This window comes from Stylophora pistillata, chromosome 1, assembly GCF_964205215.1.
Source record: "Stylophora pistillata chromosome 1, jaStyPist1.2, whole genome shotgun sequence".
NCBI classification, from domain to species: Eukaryota; Metazoa; Cnidaria; class Anthozoa; order Scleractinia; family Pocilloporidae; genus Stylophora; species Stylophora pistillata.
Window position 1 is genome coordinate 6,510,001 of NC_142519.1, and position 20,008 is coordinate 6,530,008.

Below are 20,008 nucleotides of genomic sequence, written 5' to 3' on the forward strand. Positions count from 1 at the left end.
ACGAAACAGGCTTGTAGGGATGAACTTGTAGTTTACTTGTCTTTTTCCTCCCACAATATATACTTCGCTCTACTTCTATGTATTGAGCACTGTTCTACGAAAATCAAGTCACACTTTATATATATATATATATATGCACTAGAAGCATGAAACTCTGAGTAGCAATGAAATGTTTTTGAACTAGTCCGACTCCAGAAACTCATCTTTATATATATATATATATATATAGACCGTTCTAATATATATATATATACCGTTCCAATATATATATATATGCCGTTCCAATATATATATACCATTCCAATTGCAAAGCATGGTTCAAATAGCTTAAAACTGCACTTGAGGTCAGCAAGTTCGTTTCTCAGAATCAAAGTATCGTAAACTCCAAAGCGAATTTTTAAGATTTGAGTTTTATCGTCATGTTTATTCTTCTTGGGCCCCAAAAAGTCTATCTCGTAAGGGTACATAGAACGAAGATGGAAAGCAACAATAAGGCATCATGCCTCAAATTAGTATAATTGGTCGAGAAAATGACCGTTGAACCAACCTCGAGGTGTGTGCGTGGAGACGAGGCTTTTATTGAAAAGTTGCGAGAAACGGGGCACTTGCAAGAGAGACAGCTTTTGTCTGACCTCCCCCTGCCTATGTCACCTTCGGATCCAAAGCTTAGATCTCATGCGGTGGTGTTTATGTAACTTTTTTATTTCGTTGGGAAGCTTAAATAAGACTCAGGGCGTTAAATTAAACAGGAATGTAAATTTCTCATTTCTTTTACCAATTATCTTTGGATGGCGATGTCGCGTGCGTTCCTCATCTCTGACTCAAAGAAATGCACGTGGCTCCGACCTGTAGTTTTTTTGTCGTACACAATAATGGCAGAATAACAAAGGCTTGATAGGTAGCTTGACTCAATCCAATCATTCAGGCAACGATGGCGAGACAGGCTTCGACACATCCGATTATCACTTTGAGTATAGCTTAAGACAGTTCTGAATTAATCCCACATGTATAATTCATCGCCAAAAGGTATACAATTTACAGAGCTCAGACTAGCTCATAAGTAATCTTCATAATCGTTCTGACCGACAGGTTGTTACACATCTTTGTCAATTTGATTGTAGCTTAAGACAGTTCTGAAATAATCTCACATGTATAATCCATCGCCAAAAGGCATACAACTGATTTACAGAGCGCAGACTAGCTCATAACTAATGTTCATCATGATAATCGTTCTGACCGAGGAAGAATAGACGGGCAACTATGAAAAAAAATAAATAATTGTAGCGTGCTACAGCTGTGGGCAAGTGTTGCTGTGGCACGAGATAACTACTGAGGAAAATGAAATTAAAGGATTTAAAAATATATTGCTGAGGATCTCGCATGATGGTTTTTTTTGCAGGAAGACGGAAATTGTTCGATTTAATTATGTTCAAGAAATAGACCACACTTTCTCTCTGTTTACCAGCATAATAACCCTCTTAAAGTGTTGAGAGAAGATAATATTAATTTTTAAACTGACACGTTTCCAACTCGCCTTCAGCTCGCCTCCAGCTCGTGACTTACAAACTATTCTCGTGTTCTCCCAACATTATGCCGGTACACCGATAGAAAGTGCAGTCTATTGCGTTAATGAAATATACTTCCACTTTCTAAGGGTTTGGATTTGTTACTAATCAGCGCGCTTGTAGTATCCCAGCTGTTTCATGAAACTCGAGAATAGCTACCTCACCCTGTAGGCAGTACATTTATCTCTTATACCAACATGATATGAATTTGCATATTTGATATATTTTTTTGATTCTGCCGAGAGCAAAATATTTCCGTCTGTCTTATCGCTTTAATAAGATTGCGTACAGGATGGAATGGACCTTAGCGACCGAGTGCTGAGACTGATTCGACACTAATCTTGTCTATATGTGACTAGGGAATGAATAGAACCCCATATTACCGAATAGCTTATCGCAAAATGCCGTGGAAATTGACTTAAAACGAGTAAAATTCCCTGATCAGATGTCTTCATTATAAATTCATCGTGGAAGGAATCTGTGACGTCACTTACATCGTTTTCCAGGGACCAGTGAAAGGGCGCCAACTGTTTGATTCAAGTATCAACGTTGTCTTTATTCTTCGTTCAGAAAACCGCTTTACAGCGTAGCAGCGCAATGATATACGAACATTTATACATGTATGGAACGTAAAGATAGCCCTTTTTTAAGGAAAGGAAAATGAATAACCTCTTCCGAAAAGAAAAAACCAAAAAATGAAAGCAAAATTGGTTTCGCGCCGAACTCATGATCATTCATGCATGAAACTACTTAGTCGTTATTAGCAGCGGTCAATGTTACTGTTTACGATGAAACAGATCATTACTAGGAATCCCTGGTGAACATCTATTGAATGAAAGCGACTACAGTATGTAAAGTTCAACTCAAAGAAACGACGAAATCTGAGAAAACACTTTTTCTTTTTTGTTAGTGACTTTGCAGTTTTTGGCGATTAAACCGAGACCAGAATAAATTTAATTTTCCCTATGTGAACCAACTTTTTACTCTCCGAAAATTCAAGTGATTCTTATCTGTGTTACCGAAAAAACTTACTATCTCTGTGAACATCATAAGACCTTCTTGACTATGACTGTCTCTCCTGGGCAAGGATTAAAACTTTATTTGGCTTATGACGGTTTCGATGGTGATCATCGGTTCATCCTACTTCAGGTAAAACCGGCTCACATGTCTGTTTTTCGTGACTTTGGACTGATCTTCAGTGAAAGGTTTGTTCCTTACCATAGTTCGAATTTTTGATACTGAACACCAAACCCCTCTTCCTATATCTGGATAACATGGCTATGCGGTCATATATTCAAAGACAATATATATTTCAAAATCTACATAATACTCCTATTTTGATCAAACTGCTCATTCTCACAGGCTGAACGATTAGCTTTGTAAAGAAAAAGTAAAGGGAAATTGGATACAGATAACATTCACTGCAATAGTTTACCGTTTATCGAACCTTCTGTGACCAGCAGAAGTAAATTCGCTTGAATACTGTGGTGGAAATATGTAAGTTCCTTGAAAATTCGCTGAAATTTGTATGTATCCTGTGGCACATAACTCAGTTATTGTACAGCAATATTAACAAAGGCATGGAAGGTTCACATTAAAAAATTTGTGATAAAAATCGAAGTCGAGTGAAACTACTCATTTCCTATGTAGCCATTTCTATTTAAGAGTAAAATTACTAAGAGTTTTTCCGAGGTGACACAAGATTTGGTTGGGTGATGTCGTGGGCGTCACATGTGTGACAGCCACCTGTCAGCTATATTGATTTGAATATATTAATAAATCAGTGACATAAAGGCGCGGTAAAGCTAAGGAAACCGGTAGTATTATTAAAGATACGTTGAAGTCGAAAACGAACGAGCGCGTTAATAAAATGGATAATAGTACTTGTAGTAGTGAACAAGAAGACGCTGCCAACCGATGTCGGTGGTTTCGCATCAATTGGAAATGGTGCAAAATGGGAAGCTCTAGTCTGGGGATAAATATCCGCTTAAATCCAGTAGTGTCGCTCGTTTCTGCTCTGATCATCTGGGGCTTTGTCGCCTGGTGTATCATTGAACCCGAGAAAGCGCATTCTGAGATGAGTGTGTGGAAAAAATGGATCACCGCTACCTTTACCTGGATGTACATTGGTACCCAAGACGCCTGGGCTGTATTTATAATCGTTCTGTACTTCTCCAAATACGGCAAGATGAAACTGGGAAAACCGGATGAAAAACCTGAATTCAAAGACGCGACCTACTTCACCATGCTGTTTGCCGCTGGCATCGGGATCGGCTTATTCTATTTCGGAGTGGGTATGTGTACACCATTTATTATTGTAGTCAGAGCTACTCCAGCAATAATTCCTCGTTCGAAGTATTTCCTCAACCGCGATTTTGTAAAAGGCGTGTGAGATGGAGCGAAACCGGTTCAACGGCTGGTGAGAAACAATAATATTTCTCGCTTATCAGAACGCTGATTTCTAGTTTAAAAATGTGCCAAGAAAATTAAAATCTCCATTGGGTCTTAAGAATATAAAATAAAAAAAAAAAAGGCGATTCCGTGATCATATTTCCTTAGAGTAAAATTTTGATATTTCCTTCGCACATGCTCAGTAAAACTCATAGCAAGTAAAACTACTTTCCTCGTGTTATACTATACTTCCCACATGTTGAAGTAAAATTACTATGATGTCGTCACGCCTGATCACCTGCCACACAAAGCGTCCAAAGAATATAAACTATTAAAAGTATTGTTTGCAGACCGCACAAAAACCGCGCGCTATTTATGTAAATATCTAGTCACTGAGTGATTTTACTAGCCGGCCACGTGGGAAAACTCTTTCATTTTCTGTGAGGATTAGATTCAATTTGAACTAGAAAAAGTGCTGTTATTTTCGTTATTTTAGAGCGGTATTGAACCAACCTTATGATGTTGTTTGTTCGAAAAGTTGAATTGCGTGTCCAAGGCCAGACTTTGAACGGCAAATGAATGAAGGAACGGCGACACTCATGCATGAATTATCTTACAACTTTGAAGTTGATAGAAATTACTTGAGGATTCAGGAATTGATCTTATTTCTGTTGCTAACATCATGGACCATTTAACTACACCTAGTTAATAACCAGCAAGCAAAGATTTTCACAGAATTACTAGCGGTTTAATTATGCCTCTGACCCTTCGTCGATGTCACATTTTCGTCGTGTGATAACCCATCAGAAACCAAAACATTAGCAGCTGCGACACTCATTTCGTTTTCACAGTTGGGTTGGTTTATGTTTCATACCACCGGTTTATCCGTTTTGATTCTTTAAGATTTGTGGCGTATTTCGGTTTCAATAATTTTCCAGTTTACAGTAAAAACACTTGAATTCTTAATTCCTTGCTGAATGCTCGAAATTCATTACGATACTATTTACAATATTCAGCTCGATTTAGCTTCGAAACTTATATTCTCGAAATAATAGTCTTAGCTTTAAGTAAAGTTATTGGTGGTGGTTCATGAGACTTACTCCAATTAAGAACTACAAATGCATTACGGTGAATAAATGAATTCAAAATGAATAATCGACATGGCATGTCACATATGGAGTTAAGACGTACTCTTCACTCGTGAGTAATGAATAATTAACGTATACTTTTCCGCGCGCTTTACGAGAACAAAGTTCAAGTGGACCATTTACCCACGCTTTCAACTAACATATCGCTGTTAATATTTCAAGAATGTTTAAGTGCTTTATTCAGTGCTGTCAATCTTGTATCCTTGCTCAATGAGAATATGAAATTTGCATAATTTTACAAAATCGTGACCCAGACAATTATCCGTCACTCATTCGCGAGAATAGTCAATTTCCCGTACGGATTTGGACAGTTAAAAATACATTAAACTCCAATATTCTGAGTAAATTTTTCCAAAAATATGCGGAAAGAAAAACTATTTTTGTTGTTTTCCGACAACTTCAATTGTGGTTGTGAATTGTGCTTACAGCAGTCATGCTGAGTTCACAACTGTATATGGAATGATTTAAAAACGGCAAGAACACAAGCACAAATCTGTGTGCATTCCAGTTCTTCAGAGTCAATACACGTAGCGCTTGATATTTTAACCCGATGCTGATATGGCTATTAATATTCTTGACTTACAGCTGAACCGGTATGGCACTACGCGCCTGGTGAAAATGGAAACCGTTATCTAGGCAGGTATGTAAAGGGTGTTCACTAAAATTGTAGTACAGAAATAACTTATGACCTGTTGTCAATATAATCTATCTTTCACATATTACGGCTGTGCTGGTGACATTTTTGTGACAGCTCGATCGAAATGTACTGTTTGAAAAATAAATTGTTCTTTCTAATCACTTCCTTAGCATTTGTATATGATTTGCCATTTGAGAAAGAGCAAATGCAAATAAATAGACTACGGCACAAAGAGGTGAAAAAAAGAAAAAAAGAGTTTCGAAAAAAGTTGGCCGAATGAAATGATCCGGCAGAAGATCTTTGGCTGATTAAAGAGAAAAACTGTTTTTTTTTTTAAATAGAAGTTAAATATTTCTTTACCATTCCTTTGCCTTAGGTATAATGACAATCAACGCGCCCAAGACTCCATTAACCTAACTCTATTCCACTGGGGAATTCACGGATGGATCGTGTACGTTGTAGTTGGCCTTCTTCTTGCCTTTGTGGGTTACAGACAAGGGCTTCCCATGACTATGCGCTCCTGCATGTACCCCCTCATCGGTGACAAGATTTATGGATGGATGGGAGACGCCATTGACATCATTTCAGTGGTCTGTACCATGTTTGGCGTGTGTACGAGCTTGGGACTGGGCGTTATGCAACTCAATGCTGGTGTCCACCGCCTGAAAAGTACGATAGAGGTCAGCACCATGAATCAAATTATCATTATCTGGTGCGTAACGGCTTGTGCTACCTTCTCGGTCATCAGTGGACTGAAAATGGGTATTCGACGCCTAAGCGAGGCTTGTTTTGCCTTAGGCGTGTTTATCATGATGCTCGTGTTCTTCTTCGACGCTCCCTGGCACACACTGAACTTGCTCGTTCAGAGCACTGGTTATTACATGCAAACAATCGTTCAACTTGGCTTCCACACTGACGCCTTCGCTCAACTTGGAAATGCACCTGACGGCAAAGAGGCCCCTGAGTGGATGGACTCATGGACCATTTTCTACTGGGGATGGTGGATTGCCTGGTCACCCTTCGTTGGAATGTTCATTGCAAAGATATCCAGAGGAAGAACCATAAGACAGTTTATCAACGCAACACTCACCGCACCTGTGGCCTTTTCAATCTTGTGGTTCAGCGTTTTTGGAGGAGCAGGACTTAAAATGGAGCGAAATGCTGCTCTTGCCAATATTACATGTAACTCAACTTTGGGGGGAAAAGACGCTGTCGAGTCAATGGACGGTTTGTTCCGTCTGTCTTGTCGTGATAAAACTGACATGTGGTTCGACGTGATGAACCAATATGAAGGCATGGGAAGTTTTCTTTCTGTGCTCTCCTTGATCGGCATTGTCCTTTACTTCGTTACAAGCTCTGACAGTGGCTCACTTGTTATAGACTGCCTTTCAGCCAATGGTGACCCAAAGCCTCCGGTCCTACAACGGGTCTTCTGGGCTCTGACAGAAGGTGCCACAGCCACTGCTCTTCTTTACGCCGGAGGCGACAAAGCGCTGACTGCCTTGCAGACAGTTTCCATTGCGTCTGGAGTTCCATACACAATCATGCTCTGTTTCATGTGTGTGGCTCTATGGCGGGCGGTCAAAGTGGAAGCTGGAGACTTGGATCCTAACGGTCCACACTTCACCACTGGGCTTCTGGATGTATTAAGTACCCCAAACTTTGAGAGCGTATCCAAAGTATGCATCAGCATCTTTGCTCCCTGGTACTCCATGGGAATTGCTGCTGGAATGATAGAGAAACGAAACGGTAGAATGTGGACCCATATGCTGATCATGGCGCTACCGTTCTACGCCTGTACAGCCGCGCTGGTTGTGGGATACCTTGGCTATTTTTCTGCAGAGATTTGCTACGTTGGCTGGACTCTCCTTCTTGGTTTCTTCGCCTATGCTACCGGGATACGCAACTCAATCCGCGACAAACACGAAATCAACGGAAACGTGGCTGAAGACTTCTTCGCAGTGTCCTTGTTATACCCATTTGCTGCTTACCAGATGGAACACCACATGAAAAACTATAAGTCGACAAAACGAACGGATGGGAATAATATCCGAAATGGAGACTGTCTACCAGAGTCATGTTGTATAGCTCTCGGAGAGATGGAAAAACTGATGGATCCAGATGCTAGAAATACGAACGTTTGATGTTTTGAAGTCTTAGTATAAATATTATTTTATTGGACCTATAGTATTCTTCAAATTTTTGATTAAGATAATTGTTCTGTCTAGTGATTAATTAAGGATAACTATTAAGGTTTTTAATCTTTATAAGACGTCATGAGAGCTTTGAACTGAAATTGCGAAAACGCGTAATTTTTTCAACAGCTTTGTTGAATAAGATGTAAATACTAAATTTTATTTAAAAATTTTTAGGGTAAAAAATTTTAGTTTCGTATGTTGTAGCAGTAGTTATTTAATTGCACTTGACCACATAGTGTTGCAAAGCGCATGTGTGCATATGATATAGGCCATTGCAGAATCGTGAGAGGACTGGGAAAGAGTGTGGTTGTTTTCTGTTTGTTTGAAAAACTAAGATATTCAAATGAAAGATCAACTAAATTTGAGAGTCTTAAGCAAGAACAGAAGTATTTAGAGGAGGAAAATGGCAAAATGACAGCTCTTCAAATATCACCTAATATAGAGAGTTTGTATGGATTGGGTAGACAAGCCAAAACATTTTAAGGGTTTGTATGGAATTTTTTCAACTTTTGCAAGGCTCCGATTTGGACACTTTTTCGCTGAAAACTCTCAAACTTGTCTGCGTAGCTTTTCATTTAGTAACATTTCAGTTGAAATGTTTAGATTTTCAATGTAAAAAATATAGGAAACTCGTCCCAGTCCTCTCACGTTTCTGCAATGGGCTATGGTGAATATGCTGTACAAAGGCATTATTATCATTATTATTTTGACGATGATCATCTTTGATATTTAAAAATGATGCGATGGAAGTAAATTTGCACAAGCAAAACTGCGTCACCTGCAGCGGACATTTAAAAAATGAAAGATTCTGTAACCTCTTCCGTTAAAGCTAGATGTAACCGCTCCCGAGAGAAGCTGCGAAGTAGTCTGGTTAGATTGACGCCTCCGTGATTAGTTCTTTTTAGTCAGAAAACTATAGTTAGCGTTTCAGTTCAGGATAAGACCCCGTGTAGTCAAGTTCATTTCTTCAGTTGAATAGTCAACAATTTAGACGGTAATCCTCGATAAAGTAATCAACACCCGCGAACTTTGCTGACAATAACTTGTTTTTTGAATGTTACCTCGTAGTTGGGATTCAAAGAGAAACTTATTGCCAGTTCTTACCTTTCTTTTGATTCTTTTAGCTGCCATTTGCTCGTTTCAAATAGTGAGATTATTCTTCATATGATCACACAATACTTAAGTAATTTCTTCACTTAATGATTTCAATTGACCGCTCCGAGATAAGAACGCCCCCAGGAATGAGAAAAGGAATAAATAGGTTTGGTGTTTATCGCATGGGCGTGTATCAAACCAGAAACTAAGTTTCAATTATAGGTTAAAAAGAAACGTTTACAGATTCGAAGATCAACATTAAGAGTAACAATTCTCGCTTTAAGAAATTAAAGGCTGCCACGCGGGTACTTGTTGTAAGTAAAAGTAAACTATGGAATAAAATAAAGCGTACCGTTGGTCTTTAAAATTTCTCTGTGTATGATTATTCAGTTCGGGTATGGGTACCTTAACTAGGTTACAAATGTATTGAATGCCGCCGGACAGTCAATCACGTGATATCAGTGAATAATTGAAAGAGGAAGAGAGCAAATGAAGAGGATTTCAATCTGCTTTATGTACTAAAAAAAGCTGCAACTCATCCAGAATTTCGCCTGCAAAATCATCTGCGGCGCTCGGAAATTTGACCATGTAACGCCATTACTGGATGAACTCAACTGGCTTCCAGTTGACAAAATACTCAAATTCAGAGACGCTGTTATAGCTTGTAGGTGCGTCAACAATTTAGCTCCTGAATATCTATGTGCTAACTTTAAAACAACGATCTTCTGTACATAATCGCATAACTCATAATAATGAGAAGATTGACATTCCATTATTCAGATCAGCTACCGGTCAAAGGTCCTTTGCCTATAGAGCAGTATCTCTGTGGAACATGTTAGACGAAGACCTGAGAAACGTTACATCTGTAAAGGCTCTTAAGAAAGTCCTGAAACTTGCCATGAACGAATGATCGAGTGACTGTTAGAATTTAGAATTTGACAATAGCTTGTCAGATATAGTTAGCATTCATATTTGTGAATAGGTACTGAAAAACCTTTTTTTTGGGAGTATTTATCATTAAAGTTTAAAGTTTAAAAATTCGTACCCTTCTTGGCGAGAAAAAGTTCGTTGATAGCTTTAAAAGGGTGTAAATGAAGGGTAATTGCAATTGAAATTCGTATCCTTGTTAAGCACTTTTTTCCTCCTTGGCGAGAAAATGTCCTTGACAGTTTTAGCTACATAATTTTCCATAATCAGGAAACTCTGATAACCAATTTTAACCATCCGACTCCATTTTTCACCCTCTTTGTTGACTCAGTAGCCTTATACGTTGATCTTTTCGAAACTTCGACATCCCTTCCATGGGCATTTGAACTTTTGAATAGTGGTTCGTTCACATTCCTGCACCCCTTCGTTAAAATTGCGTTCAAATGCCCTACTCGAGCATATTTTCTTTTTATCTAAGGGTTATTTGTGTTATCAACGATAGAGTTTAGTGGTCATGTACCGTATTAGTGTTTGGTGCTGTTGCAGGTGTGAAAAAAATTTTCTTTCTGGGCCATTCACTCACGAAAAAAGAAAAAAGAAATTACACCTCCAGTTCGAATTCCCCGCCCCATCCAGGCTAGGTTAGAAACCCAAACCCGCGGGAGGACCTACTGTGTCAAATGGCCGTTGGTTTGCTCGGGGGAGGCGGGGGAATCTGCCCGTAATTTTAATTTTAGAAGTGTACCGCATAGTTTACGTGGGCTCAGTACAAGGCTAGATTTACCTCCATTTAATCTTGAGTTTTTACATCGGTCATTTTAATTTTTAGCTAGTAAACTTTGGAATGCGCTACCCCCTAAACTCAGAGAATCTCAAGATATTGTTTCATTCAAGCGTTCTCTTAAAGCCCACATGGCTTAGCGGTAGTGATTGTAAATATTGTTATTGTTAATATTGTTAATATCGTAAATTTTTGTTGATAGCTCTTGTCTATGATCTTCGATCCTGTTTTTAGTTTTTTAATAGATCTACTTATTATTTGTATTCTTACAGAAATAATGTTTTCTTTCTAATTGTACATACACGTACACGTTTTTACGAGAACTTCTGTACTCCTAGGTGTCACGTGTTTAGATAAAGGATTGATTGGATTGATTGAAGTATGAATTATCGTCGGATGTTCATTGCCACAAGATAACTTCATCTGATAAAATATTTACACAGGTCATTTTTTATCAAAAGTGTTATCTGTCAGTCTTACTGATCTCTTGAAATTACCACTGATAATTGGTTCTAGAGATAACTAAAAGACAACAGAAACGTTAAGTAATGTGTCACGCAGTTGCTTTGTAACTCATATATATCTTTTCAGGTCATTACAAATCGTAGATTCTGAATGTTTAAAAACTGCGATGAATTCCCGAATGTACCGTACTGCTTTTTAAATTTTCTAAGTTTTAGACTACTACACACTCATTACTGGGATTTGCAGGCTATACATGTATGGTTTTCCTGAGAAGTAACCGCAGAAGTTCGCGTACAATTCTTAAAAACGATTGATTGCGTGACTAAGAGTCACGCTCTGAATCGCATGAATGCCGCAGTCACGAGATGCTCACATGAAGAGTCTGAACTTCAAGCCACAGGGCATTGGAAGGCAATTTAATTTCATGGTAATCGGAATTGTATATCACTGCCATGGAGAGGTTTTTAATCCAGTGGCTCTTGCTGTTGGCGGTTATTTCTCATACCTCATGTTTCCAAACCGAAATATCTTACAAGATCCGCGAGTATGTGCGTGAACATCAATATTTGCTGTATGCGCGACACGATCCAATCGAAGAATACACTTTGGAGCAGCCACTGGATCACTTTGAGCCGTCACAGAAGACATTAAAACAACGTTACTGGGTAAATGCCAATTATTGGAGAAAGGAAGATGGGCCAGTTTTCTTATACATCGGAGGAGAAGCAGAAATATCTGGAGCTGCTATAGACTATGGTGAGAGATTGTTTCGAAACTATATTAAGCTCTGTTATTTTCCCACAACTTCCGCGTGACTGCATGATGAGCGTTACTCCCATAATTTTACACTGCCAGATTACCAGGTTGGTTAAAACTAGTTTAGTATTAAACCTGAAAAAGCACAGAGTGAGAAATCAGCAAACTTATAAAGCTGCTTGTTTTGTCGAGATCAGTAAATTCCTAGTTATCTGAAGAAACGTTTTCAAAGTAAACTATATGGTCTTTCACTTTGACAGCTTGAAGTGAAACTGAAAAAAAATCCCCCGTTATCGTTCGACAAGAGCGCTTAATTTTGCTGTCTTTGTCTGTTGACTAAAAGTGCCCTAAGAACCACTTAAAAGGAATCTGCTCAGAGTATTGTTGAGGCTATTCCTCAACAAGGTTTTATGTTTTAGTCCGTTCCGTTCCTCCTCTTTTGTATGTCATGTAGACCACAATCCTTCAGAGAGTAAGTAAGTCAGTAATTTTATTTAACCACATGTCGCATATGAGCGATAGCTCGTTTTGAATGCAAATGTGGAAACCCACTCATCCCTCCCCAGGGGAGGACATCCATCACACAGTAATCTCGTGTGTGGGAAATTAACGTCTCCTACCCCTAACCCTGCAGGAGACGGGACCTCCATTTATTCGTCCCTATCCGCGAAGACTAGAATATCTAACCATTTCTTGATGTTATAGAAAGGTAGCATATTCATCTCAATTGTTTTAAGTCCTTGAGTGTTGGTCCGGCTGGGTGGTAATTTTACTCGCTATCCTTTTTCGCACGTGGTGAAGCGCTTATAAAATTTTGTGTACGTAAAACTTTCATTTTCTTTCGCTTACCGCCCTTCATAATGTGGTTTTTACGGCTCCCCGAGTCTCGTAATCTTTGATGAAAGGGCGACCCGCGGATCGTTTGTGAATATTGGTATTCTTTGCCGTCATTAAACTCGTTGGTCGAAGCGCTGTTCTGTTATTATTCGACATCTTCGCCACTTTATGTGTACGACCCGGACAGTATGGTTTGGCGGTCGCAGCTTGATGAAACTGATATGGTCGCGAACATGACAAGGGATATTTTTAAAGTCAGGTGATCACGGTTTCGTGGTTAGGTGGGTTTGGTTGAGACTTGGGAAGGCAGGAAAGTTGTCCATACAACTAACTTGCCCGTGACAGTTATTTTTCTATCAAATTTGTATACTCTGCAAATTATTTAGGAAATATTGTGGCACTGGCAGAGCAATATAGTGGCCTACTCTTTGCGGTGGAGCATCGTTACTATGGTCTAAGTACTTTTGAAGACTATTTGGAAACTGAGAACCTCAAATATCTTTCAAGTCAGCAAGCGTAAGTAATCTTAGCATAAAGAAGCGATACATGGTGAAATTATAAAATCGATAGTGGTTTGGTATGGTCTATACTCTTCAGTATCGACAAAGATGTTCGTAATAACAGTGCGCAAAATTTCTGGACTCACTGTGTGGCGTAGGCTCGATTACCAGCCGTTGTTCGGGAACAGAAGTCCGCGCTCCTCCCTTAGGAAACGAATAAGATCCGACTCGAGAGAGCAGCGGAAATCGAGCCTACGTATGACGCAGTTAAGTGAGTCTGCAACAGGTTTTGACCAATGTGATGGCGAATATCACAGAATAAAGACCACACTAAACCACGGTCGATTTGATTTTTATCACAATATCCATGTCAAATAAAACGATTCTTTCAGTGCGTGACCATTGCGTGTCACGTTGAAGCGAGCAACGTTGTCTGTACTATAATTGACCCTTACAGCCAATTGCGGTAAAAATTGCCCTCATTTTAAGCAATCAGATGATACCAAAATTGATATTCAGGATATTAAGTCTTTTTCCTCCTTGAGCTTAAGTTTGAGCGTTATCCAAAGAATAGATTTTGAGCTCTATAGTTATATTACGTTTGGAAATCAAGAGCGAACGAAACAAATAATATTCCTTCGAAACGACTCCTCTGTTTTAGGACTGTCAGTGGCGTCAAGATTTTTCAATGAAGCTTGTTACAAGTTCCTGCGGCGAAAAATACGTCATCTTATAGAAAATCCCTTTTCTTTTTGAGAACGATTAATGATGTTCCGAATGTTTCTTTACAGATTGGCAGACTTGGCCGAGTTTTGTGTCTTTGCCCAGAAGACGTACAAACTCACAGATCAGAATCAGTGGGTTGCATATGGCGGTTCCTACCCGGGAAATCTAGCCGCTTGGTTCAGACTGAAGGTAAATTTTCTTCAGATTCTTCTCTTCTAGACAAAGATTTGTTTTTGGCCGATATTTTTTACATTGCCTACCTAGCAGGGAGAATTTATCCGGTTACACTTTTAGAGTTGTGTGTGCGCCCTGTGCAACGTGGAAACGGCGACGAATTTAGAAATGTAGGGGAACATGTTACGGCGAGTGCAACCTCGCCGGCTCCACATCGAGAACACATGAACAGCGCAAGGAAAACAATTGGTTACAAAACCGATTAAAGACTCCTACAGTACAGAACACTAGCCCACCCTCGAAATTGACAATTAAAAATACAAGCAATCCTAATTTCTTCAAAGTGGTTCTTCATTCTTTGTGTTTTATTCCACATAGTATCCTCATCTTGTGATGGCAGCGGTTGCGTCATCAGCGCCTGTGCAGGCCAAGACAGATTTTCAAGATTACAAAAACGTAGGTTATCTGACTTTTAGATATTTCCAAAATTAATTAGGTCGTTGATGGCTCATCGCATGAAATGTCGGCAAGATGTGTCATGAGTGTCATAACAAGCGAGAAAACTAAATATACGGGAAAGTTAGTATCAGCGCACGATTCTTGATTCCTGAAAGCTCACATAAATATAGAATAGGTAACGAAAAAGATATGGACAGGAGAAATGTCTTTAAAAATATATATATATATATATAAAAAAAATCGCTATTCGGTCTTAACAATCTTTGTTTAACGTATGTATTTATTTATGTCTAGGTTGCTGCCGCAAGTTTCGCGTCCCCACTTGTTGGTGGGTCCATGCAAGTACGTTTTGATTAGTTTTATAGTGTTGGAATGTGAATTGTGCAACGTAATACATAACTATGATTTGAATACCTATTTCAGATGAAAAATAAAATGCATATTGCGTTTGACCGTACCTGAACTTTGGATAGTGTTCAAATAAAATTAGAGATGCACATTTATCATTTTAAACAAATTCCTCTTTTACCGTATTTCTTGAATTAGCAAAGGACATTACAGGGATCAGTACATGTGGTGCTTGTCCAGTGCACTTGTCGCTCGAGATCTCCAGTTTGTTACAATATACCGTTAATTAAGTGATTTACTCTCGCTTACTTTTATAGTGTCAGAAAAATATAATGGAAGCCTTCGCCTATGTGAACCAGCTGATCGCCCAGAAGGATTTCACGACTTTAGAGCGTGACTTCTTGTCATGCAATGATATTTCACAGCCGAATGACACTTGGCTCTTTGTCGAGAATATTGGTAACTTTTTGGACGGAATTGTGCAGTACAATTCTCAGGCTCCGGCTGGCTTCAGCATAGCATATGTGTGTCAAACTATGACAAATGCATCCCTCACTCCTTACCAAAGTCTTGGCTATTTGATACGCGTAAGGATATATTAGAGAGATTTAGCACCGCGTTTACGTGAAACGTGAACGGCAAGAGTGACCACGTGACCTTTTTTCCCGACATTGTTTTCACGTTCGACGGTTTCGCTTTGCCATTTCTGTGTGAAAGTAACCTGTTTTGCGTTTGCCGTGTACGTAATATTTTCTTCACTTTTTCTCTCACAGAGTAGAAGTTTATTGCCGGAAAAAGGGCACAAAACTATTCCTTCTGTGATTCAGGGGCGCCGTCAAATGATCTCGTGTGAAGCTACAGCAGCTGGGTTCACGCTATTTTACATGAAACGTGAAAGGGCAAGCTGACGTCTGCCGTTTCACGTTCACGTGGTGCCAAATCTCTTTATTGATATTCTATTTTAAACACGAATTTCACTCATTTGTGTGCTGACGAAATTTTTTTTTTACTGTATGGGAAATTTCCACTTTTCTTAACTTTTCGATTCTCGTGAACAGCTCATCGTAAAGTACAGGCCTGCTAAATTCGAAATTGTCTTGTGCTGTTTTGTTTAAACTTGGTCCTTTCTGATACGGGGATAGAAGTACAGCCAGTACTTAAGCAGATTTTAAAATTCCAATCTATCACTCCCCGTCAGATAGACAAAGAGTTGACTATGAAGTAGGTTTACTTTCTCAGATCATTCCGAACTGTTACAGAAGAACAACAAGTTCTTTGTTATAGGAAATGTTACTGTTCGTCGTGGTTTTATTGATAAATTAACGTTTGATCGTTTGTCTCACCATGTAGAGTCAATCTATCAATTGTATTGATCGTAACAAATTCTTTCTGTTCAATGGCTTTGGTGGCCTTCTTGTGCATATCTTTGACCTTGTGTGCAACGATTTTTGTATTTTGCAGTACTATCTGGATCATTTGAGACTTCCCTGCGTGAATAATAACTACACAGCATACTTGGAAATATTCAAGAACACAACCCAAGACCCTACGGGCTCTTCGATGATTCGCCAGTGGATCTATCAGACTTGCACTCAGTTCGGATACTGTAAGTTCCAGTCGATTAGATGCCACAAAGTTCTTACATTTTTGGATTCTGTTCTTGACTCTAAATACCCACGATCTTGTTAAAAATTCATCCTTTTAGTTGCTACCCATTTGACTGTGAAGTAAAGAGTTGGCGAGAAACACCTCTGGATAGTACATTTTTCTCATTCTTATCACCATTTGCTTGTTTATGTCACTATTTTCGCTGCTATAATCATTATTATCATATGCATACATACATAGGTTAATTAACCACTCCCCATAGGGGCTTTTCAGGCTCAACATCCACCTATCCCTCCCAGGGGAGGACGTCCATCACACAGTAATCTCGTGCGTGGGAAACTAACGTCTCCTACCCCTAACCCTGCAGGAGACGGGGCCTACGGTTTATTCGTCCTTATCCGAGAAGACTAGAATATCTATCCATTTCTTGATTATAGAAAGGTAGCAAATTCTCCTCACTTATTTTAAGACCATGAGTATTGGTCCGGCGGGGGGCTCGAACCCACGACCTCCCGCACAACACAATCTGGCGCTCTAACCAATTGAGCTAACCGGGAGGCGGTTAGATCAATTGATAATATGATAATATTATGATATGATAATATGAGTGATGCATCACTCATTATTATCATCATAATCTTTCTTACGTATACTATATGTAGATGAAGCAGTTGCAGTTGTTAGTATTGGTGTTCATTATGATGATTATCGTTATTATCCTTTTCCTCAACAGCGTAGGTCTTTAGGTTTCTCAGGCGTCTCACCTAGTTTACGCTTTTACTTCTACTCAACTTACACAAATGTTCATTGAATCGTCATTGTTGTATCTTTTTGTAGATCAAACATGTGAGAAAAATACAAGCTGTATTTACTCGAAAGTCCCACACGACCTTGAATACGACCTGGATATTTGTTTTGAGGCCTATGACATTCCCGCTCAGGACGTGTATGAAAGAGTAGCATTTACAAACGCTTACTACGGAGGAAAAACGCCTAAAGGCTCAAAGATTGTGTTTGTAAATGGTGAGAGATTTGAAGTTTTAGATAGAAAGGAAGCTCTTTAATGGTCTTTAATTTTGCGTTTCATTAGTTGAAGGCTTCGAAAACCGAAGCGTCAATCCTAAAATCGTTATGAAAATAAAAAGAATTACAATTAAAATTTTTTTAAAAATTTTCAATTTTTTAAAACTAAACTAGTGAGCTGCACTTCTGCGAACGGTGGTTTTAAAACCTCTTTATTCTTCGACGCGTTTTGTCCAACTGTCGTAAACGTCTTCAGGGAGTTTTACAAGTACCGCTGAACGCCTGTATTTGTAAGCCAAAGTTAGCGGCTACTACGGGGAAAATGGCTAAAGAGACTTAGGAGCAGGAACAAGGCGAAGTTGCGAAGAAATTAAAATGTGTAAAGCAAAGCGAGAAAAGTATTTTGGGGGCCACGGTTTTAGCTAAAACGCGTCGGAGAATAAAGAAGATTTACAACTACTGTTCGCAAAAGGGCTACTCAGTGCTTTTAAATGATTAGAGAAATTATTAGAAATAAAAAAGTCGTTTTTATAGAAAAATCCGGTTCAAATTTTAGCTTCCAAAGAGAATGCCTCGAGGAAAGTTCCATGCTAGTAAAATTGTGGTCTGCTAGGAAGCTGTAACGCGAACTTATACTGTAATGATCAAATCCAAACTTCTCTTATTTTCGGAATTTCGGCCACTGTAGAATGAGTTTTTTGACAAGGTCGATGAATAAGTATTTTGCAGCTCTCAAGTCTTTCTCTCAAAGAAAATTTCCCAGAATGCCGGAGTCCCTTCCGTTTTTTATGTTACTATGTTGGAACTACGAGTATTGCTTATGCTTCCAGTATCCTGGTTAATCGCAAGTTAACACTCCTAATCGCAAGTTAATCGCAAGTTAACACCTCGTCCCCACTCCCCCCTCCCTTTCCTCCCTACCTCCGCATCTCATTAGCTTTCTGTCAGTTCCTTGGGACCCATCAATACTCCTGGACGGAGAGCGCAAGATGTGAGAGTGATGTGTATATTACATTACTTTTACAATTTTTTTCTGTTATGTTCTCCGTTGCAGGATCTATAGACCCCTGGCATGCATTAAGTGTTCTAACGAACCAAAGTGCATCTGAAGTGGCTATTTTTATCCCCGGCACTTCCCACTGTGCTAACATGCTTCCTGATTCACCCGATGATCCACCCGCCTTGTGTGAGGCTAGAAAGGTTCGACCTAGTTTCCTATCACATACTTTAAAATCATGCGGTTTTTGTCTACTGTTCGTGCAGAAAGCTACCTATTAAATGACCATGAAGGTCACATCCTATGATTTACCTTGTAAATATCCCGCCATAGTTTCTGAATGATCTTTCTTGAAAAAATATCCCATAAAAACACATGCTTTTTATCATTTTAACTTTTAACATGCTCTTTATGAATAGTGGTGAGAACTAATTCGAAGTCTCTGCAACTGGCCAAAAACTCCACTTTGCAACCAGTAGCTACTAAAGCGCACAGCCAAATAAAAACAAGTTTTGCTTTTTGTTCTTATTCTTAAAAACTTATTTGATGGTATAACTCTTGAGACTGGGTGGACAGGAATTTATTCACACTTCTTATAGATCAATTGTTGGTTTCCTTTCCAGCAAGTTGCAGCACTTATCGGCGAGTGGTTGGAAGCTAGCCGATCTTCTTTGGATATATCACATTAAGCCAGCTGATATCCTTCATCTCCTGATACATGGATAGAGCTGCTGATTATGATTTTGTATCTATGAGAGTTAGAAGTATGGTCCGTAGAGTCTTAGGCTGATCTCAGTTTGCGGCTTTCCATTGTTCTCACACCTTTGGCAGGAATTTAGGCAAGATAATTTGGTTTGCGGCTTTCCATTGTTCTTACACCTTTAGCAGGAATTGGCAAGATAATTTGGTTTCAGCAACTGAGTTGACAATGTAAACTGGCCACCATGACGAGATACTAAAGCTGATATTTCTGGTATTCGACGAGTGGCTGGAAGCACTCGGGGAGCAGGGTTGGCGTAGTGGTGAGAGCGCTCGCCTTCACCAATGTGTCCCGGGTTCGATTCTCGGACCCGGCGTCAGTAGTGGATTGAGTTTGTTGATTCTCTACCCTGCACCGAAAGGTTTTTCTCCGGGTGTTCCGGTTTTCCCCTCTCCTCAAAAACCATCATCATTTGAATTTATTTAATTTAGAGTCTATTTGCATTTACACACGACCCCGCAAGCTGTTCAGCTTTAAACATTATTGTGTCTAAATAAAGGTATTATTATTATTATTATCATTATTATTATCATGTATTCGCCCTTCGTCCTTCGCTCTGTCGAAGGGCTAACGATCTAAACGTTAGCTTTCAAATCTCTTTATGGTAGCTTAT

The 20,008-nt window shown here is 39.2% G+C and overlaps 2 protein-coding genes across 4 annotated transcripts; both read left to right on the forward strand.

Moving 5' to 3' along the window:
- Positions 1–3,359: 3,359 nt before the first annotated feature.
- Positions 3,360–9,401, forward strand: LOC111335950 (uncharacterized). The gene is made up of 3 exons (XM_088732624.1): positions 3,360–3,859; positions 5,690–5,744; positions 6,118–9,401. Exons 1-3 carry the CDS (start codon positions 3,436–3,438, stop codon positions 7,883–7,885), a joined length of 2,247 nt encoding a protein of 748 aa, XP_088588750.1. The 5' UTR covers positions 3,360–3,435; the 3' UTR covers positions 7,886–9,401.
- A 2,153-nt stretch (positions 9,402–11,554) lies between these two features.
- Positions 11,555–19,909, forward strand: LOC111335953 (thymus-specific serine protease). 3 transcript variants are annotated; one of them, XM_022941962.2, is made up of 10 exons: positions 11,555–11,963; positions 13,187–13,316; positions 14,092–14,215; positions 14,579–14,656; positions 14,954–15,001; positions 15,325–15,594; positions 16,469–16,613; positions 17,453–17,638; positions 18,693–18,838; positions 19,259–19,909. In XM_022941962.2, the coding sequence occupies exons 1-10, from the start codon at positions 11,660–11,662 to the stop codon at positions 19,322–19,324; spliced, it is 1,497 nt and encodes a 498-aa protein (XP_022797697.2). In that variant the 5' UTR covers positions 11,555–11,659; the 3' UTR covers positions 19,325–19,909. The 3 variants fall into 3 exon arrangements, with proteins under 3 accessions (XP_022797697.2, XP_022797698.2, XP_088588793.1); XM_022941963.2 differs by lacking the exon at positions 18,693–18,838 and having other exon boundaries at positions 11,585–11,963; XM_088732667.1 differs by lacking the exon at positions 15,325–15,594 and having other exon boundaries at positions 11,589–11,963.
- The last annotated feature ends 99 nt before the right edge of the window (positions 19,910–20,008 follow it).